General features: G+C 36.3%; 1 protein-coding gene across 5 annotated transcripts; it reads left to right on the top strand.

The window, feature by feature from the left end:
* Positions 1-371: 371 nt before the first annotated feature.
* On the top strand, positions 372-5337 carry LOC149230299 (heterogeneous nuclear ribonucleoprotein Q-like). Of its 5 annotated transcripts, none has more exons than XM_089378933.1 (9): positions 372-544; positions 2372-2866; positions 2973-3080; positions 3192-3332; positions 3448-3612; positions 4044-4251; positions 4360-4526; positions 4874-4959; positions 5043-5337. In XM_089378933.1, exons 2-9 carry the CDS (start codon positions 2396-2398, stop codon positions 5215-5217), a joined length of 1521 nt encoding a protein of 506 aa, XP_089235059.1. In that variant the 5' UTR covers positions 372-544; positions 2372-2395; the 3' UTR covers positions 5218-5337. The 5 variants fall into 5 exon arrangements, with proteins under 5 accessions (XP_089235059.1, XP_089235058.1, XP_089235055.1 ...); XM_089378932.1 differs by having other exon boundaries at positions 2361-2866; XM_089378929.1 differs by having other exon boundaries at positions 373-544; positions 2253-2866.
* Positions 5338-5679: the final 342 nt, after the last annotated feature.

Here is a 5679-nt window from a genome sequence, read left to right as displayed (position 1 = left end):
ATTTTTTTACATCCGAAGAAAACGAATCTTAACCAAGTAAAAACAATTTTAAAATATACTCTAACCATTAACAAACATGCTACTCAACAATATACAAATTTATTTTATTATTTTAACAATATACAAATTTATTTTATTATTTTATATCACCATTTTATAATAAGTAAAAATGGTTAATTTTTTAATATTTTAAATAATAAAACTTAAAATATTTTAAAATTTGAATAAAAAATTAATTTCCTCACATAGACATCCCAACCAAAAAAAAGAACCATTTAAAAACACTTTGCTAGGTCGGTGTCATAAGTGAAAGGATAGGTTTGGGATTGTTTTGGGTGTAACACGATGAGGGGGCTTAGGGTTGGAGAGATTAAAATTATTTTTGTTATCGATATTTCTTGATAGCTAAACCTTATAAATACCGAAGACCTTAATATCTCTCAGACACTCTCAGGCATGCCATTGCGGAGTCGCTTTTCACATATCTCTGTCATTTAGTCTCTGGATCGTATCGGACAGCATCTGCGTTCTGGGCTTATTGCTGGTAAGTTTCTGCACATTTTTCTCACTTTATTTTTAAAGCCCTTTTAGTTTTTGAAACTACAAGTATCAGAGGATGCCATATTCCAAAACCCTTCTGCGTTTTGTTCTTCTTTATCTATTCTCTTTTTTTCTTTTTTATTTTTTTCTTGTCTTTTTGGCCCAGTTTGGTTGCTTTTCTATGATCGATTCTTCTGGGGAACGGATTTTCTTCTCTTTCATCCTCAATCTTTTATGGTCACGGTTTCGAATCCCTTCGAGAGTTTGCTGCATATTATGAATAAATAAAAACTTCCCTTTTAAGCTTATATGTTCCTTGTTTCAAACTACCAACAATGTGCAATGCTTTTAAATCCTGCCTGCAAATATCAATATTATTGCTCTTCTTTGTTTGATTTATACCCTAAACCCTTGGTAATTTTGGGGGTTTACTTGCGAAGCCGTTTTGAAATGCCAATGTACATGATTGCGTATACACTACACAGGCTAAAACAATTGATTACCAATATCAAGAACATTTGTACTGGTAACTGCTTCTGATTACCTTCTTTGTTGGTAAGGGCTTCCTTTTAAACTCAAGAGATGTATTAGGAATGGTCCGAAGAGACCTGCTTCCTTGGTCCAACAACACCCCTGAGGTGGAAACCACTGAACTGATGTACTTACCTCTGGTTAAGATGTGGCACAGAGTACTGCAAGGAATTAAATCAGGATGTTCCGTTGTAGACTAAAACCAAAAAATGTTTATACATCTGTCCAGTCTCTAACCTAGAAAAACTTGATAGTCTCCCAACAGCGTTTTGCATTCTGACATTTGAATCAGTGCAGGCATGCACTGCGACCTGTACCTTCATTTATTAGAAGTTTCAATCATTATCTACCAAGAGATGTACATTGACATATTGGTTTGCAGAAGAGCCATGGCCTTGTTCCCAAACTTGAATGAACATAAGATATGCCCTCTAGATATATTTATTGTATGCTCAATTTTTTGTTTCTGGGTCAGTTCTTGAAATGTATTTTTGGTGAGTTTTTATGCTCACAGAAAGAAACACGACCTTTTACATGTTGATTTACTGCGCTGCTACACACGAGCTGTGGAATCCATATGTCTTCTCTCAGTATAGAAAGTAGTTATCTTATTTGTTTTTTTTTTTCCCCAAACCATTCGTTTTATTTCAAAAAAATTCAAAGCTTCATTTACGGTGACATGTTCATGTTTTATGACTCCTAACTTTCAGAGCGCTGTATTTCTGTTAAAACTTTTTACTGAATTTGTTTCGTAATTTTTAGAGACGTTAGTCGGGTCTGCCAGATGTTTCCTCGATTTCAGACATTGCTTTGGAATTCCATAGGCCTTCGTTTATTGTCCAGAATGGCTCCTCTCAAATTTATTTTCCCAAATGTGTTTTTCTTTTCTCTTTTCATAAACTTTTCAATTGTGGATGAAACAGAAGTTTTAGCTGATAGTTGTCGTTCCTTTCTCTTTTGACAGCACATCTTTGTTTTTTATGTTTTGTTATCTTAACTATGAGAAATGCCTGTGTTCCGTGTGGACATTGGGGGCGTCTTCTTGATTCATACTTCTTAAGTTCAGCTATGCCTTTGTCAAATTTACTCTCTAGTAGCCTCCCTTTTAAATTTCATTCACTAGTATCTCTCAAAGCATTTCTCATGGCCCTTATATTTCCGTTGAGATTCTCGCTCTGCAGCACCTGGTGCAATTTCACTTGTTCTATCTCCTGTACATTTCTATCCCTCTTTCTGCAAGTGCTCCTTTCTTCTCTGCCTCCTCCACAGTTGCCCTTCAAGCTTTGTAGGTGGCATTCAGGCGGCAGACAAGAAGATTGCCAACATGCAGGATACCAGAGGATCTGCTGAAGATTTGCATGATGAACGTGATGAAGAGCAAGTTGACCTTGATGGTGATGAAGAGGCAGAAGAAATAATGGATGAGGAAGTAGAGGATGAGGGAGATGTTGAAGAGGAAGAGAAAAATCGTGGTCAGGAAGGTCTTGATCTTGATCTAGTAGAAGATGAAGGATCTGGTTCACAGGATGAGCAGGAAGCAGAGCAAAATGTGAATGTGTCAAATGTGGACCATGAAAAATTATCCGAAGATGATGGCAATAATGATACTGTAGAGGATGCCCTGCCTGCAGAAGGCAATGGCGAGAAGGCTGACAAAGATAAAGAAGAGTACGATGATGAGGAATTATTAGCGCGCCCTCCACATGGTACAGAAGTCTTTGTAGGCAATCTACCCCGGAATATTACCAAGGAAGATTTAATAAGTCTTTGTGAACAGCACGGAGAGATTTTTGATGTAAGTGTTTTATTTTCTTGTTTTATGAATTTTTGATCCTTATGCTTGACTAATTTCTTCATACTGACGTGTTTCCATTGTATTGAAATGTTGCTATTTTTTACAGGTTATAATAAAGCGGGAGGCAAGCAAGTTAGAATTTGCATTTGTTACATTCACAACCAAGGAGAGTGCCAAGAAGGCCATTGAGACATTGAATGGTTTTGAGTTCAAGGTTATTGATAATTTTTGTTTCAAATGACATTTGAGAAGCTTTTTGTCATGAACATGATTCATTGTTGAAATTTACTGATCTGTTTAACTAACAACCTTTTTTTAAATCCAGGATAAGAAATTAAGAGTATCTGAATCCCAACCAAAAAATCGCCTTTTTCTGGGTAATATTCCATCAAATTTGAAAGAAGAGGAGCTTACAAAAATTGTCTCTGAGCAAGGTCCTGGATTTCAACATTTGGAGTTAATAAAGGTATGAATTCTAAAGGTCACACTCACTAATGTGCATTCACGTTTGAGCTTTTACCCAGACATTAGAACAGTTGAACCTGTTGGTTTTGCTATAATAGGGTTTGCTTGAACCGCAGGATCCAAAAGATTCAACAAGGAATCGTGGTTTTGCCTTTGTTGAGTATTACAATAAAGGTTGCGCTGAAAAGGCAATGAAAAACATGATACACTCAAAATTCACCTTGGATGACAAGGTCATAACAGTTAAATGGGCAACTAGTCAGCGTAGCTCATCAGAGGAGGTAAAAAGCAGTTTATTGCAGAAGATGTTTATTAATTATAAAATTAACTTTATAGGTAACTTTTATGTGTGGTATGATATCTTGACTTGTCTATTTTGTTATGAGTGGTTTATTGGTCTTATATCTTATTTGTTATGAGTGGTTTATTGGTCTTATATCATATTTTTTATTTTTATGTGAATTCTTCTGTCTTCATTTTTATTTCTTCTGGTTGCGTTGGTGGTTTATGGCAACAATAAAATCTACGTAACTTTGAAGTTAGCCTGTCTTGTTTATTTTGCTATCCTGTTATGGCCTTAACTTTATGTGTTAAACTTGGGCTGAGTGAAGTCAACTCTTGATGATAATAATACAAGTTGTATTTATTACTTGTATTCTGGCCATTTTGGAGTGAAAATGAAAATAACTCTCCCCTCCCCACTCCTTGTCAGGTCAAGTCTGTTTATGTGCGTAATTTGCCCGAGAATGTGACAGAAGAGCAACTAAGAGAACTTTTTGGTCGACATGGTGAAGTTACTAAAGTTGTCCTGTTGGAACAAAAGCCTGGGCAGCCAAAGCGTGATTTTGGCTTTGTTCACTATGCTGACCATTCGAGTGCCATAAAGGCTATTGAAAAAACAGAGAAATATGTACTTGAAGGTAAAGAGAAAGAAGTAACGTGGACAATTTTGTTTATCGAATCTCTGCCACAACATTACTTTGATTAGTAAAATAATTTAATATCTGCAAGCATTTTTTGATTTCCAGATCGGGAGCTCTCAGTATCTTTAGCAAGACCTTTGAGTGATAAGAAGCCCCAAAATATGGGAAACCCTACTCCTTTTCAGAGGCCTCTGTTTTCAAATTATCAGCCTCAAGCTGGATATGGTTACAATCCAAACATGTATGGATTTGGCTCCATGGGCTATACTCAGGTAAAATACAATATTTGCTGTTGTGATTTTTCATGACTACCACTAAGAGATTTATAATTCTTTTAGCTGTCTATTTGTGTTGTATTTTATAAATCCTTATTAATTATCCTTCCTAGCTGTCTACTAGTTTGAATGAGATCACATGTACAACATTTTCCTAGCTTTTTACTAGTTTGAATGAAAACACATGTACAATATTATGTGTACATGAGGCCTCATAAACCTTTACTTGTTTCTGGTATCTGAACTCTCATATGTCCTTTCAGCCTGTCATTTAGGGTAGAGAAATCGTGTATATGTAAATCTCCAATTGCCTTGTTTCTAAACTTTCTCATTTGGTCTTGCAGCCTGTTATCTATGGTAGAGGTCCGGCACCTGAAGGCATGACAATGGTACCCATGATACTTCCAGATGGGCGTATCGGATATGTATTGTAAGTAACTATTTATAGCATGATTTTTTTTTTCTTGGTGACAACGACTATTTCTTGAAATTTATTTTTCTTTGGTGAATCAGGCAACAACCAGGGAATGGGGTAGGAGGGTCTGCCGCATACAGAGCAGACGGGTCTGGTTCTTACGGTGGAGGGTCTGCATCGTATAGGTCAACTAGAAATAGTTCAGGCAGTGGTAGGCAAAGTGGTGGAAGGAATTCTGGCGGTGGCGGCAGTCGGCGCTATCGACCCTATTAGTGTTTTGTCAAATATGTTTAACTACCAGGGGACAATGTAGGTTTAGATCACCTTTGTGGCAGGTGTTTAACATTTTCTTTATTTTTTATGGCGATCTTTGTAGCTGGATGGTCAAGAATACCATCATTTTCAATTTTGCTATAATGGATTCTGTTATCCCACCGGATCTTCCCAGCATCTAAAAGAACATCTGGGGGTACATTAGTTGTCGTTTGGAGACATTTTGCTGAATTGTTCTTGACATTTTCAGTACTTGTATTCTTGGACCACTCCCAAGTGGGTTTAAAATTTTTAATTTATATCGAAGAATATTGAGGTGGTATTAGATTCTCGACCCCATCAGAAATTTTAAAGATTTAGGGTGTATCAGTTTTAAGATTTAGAATTATTGCAACTGTGAAAGTCAAGCTACATTTTTTTGTTATACTAAACTGTGCATTTTGTTGCACCCAGAGAATTTAG

Source organism: Pinus tabuliformis, chromosome J, assembly GCF_031772625.1.
Source record: "Pinus tabuliformis cultivar Carrire ecotype Pingquan chromosome J, CPIR1, whole genome shotgun sequence".
Lineage (NCBI taxonomy): Eukaryota > Viridiplantae > Streptophyta > Pinopsida > Pinales > Pinaceae > Pinus > Pinus tabuliformis.
The sequence above is the reverse complement of the archived record's forward strand: the minus strand, read 5'-3'. Positions and strand labels throughout refer to the sequence as shown.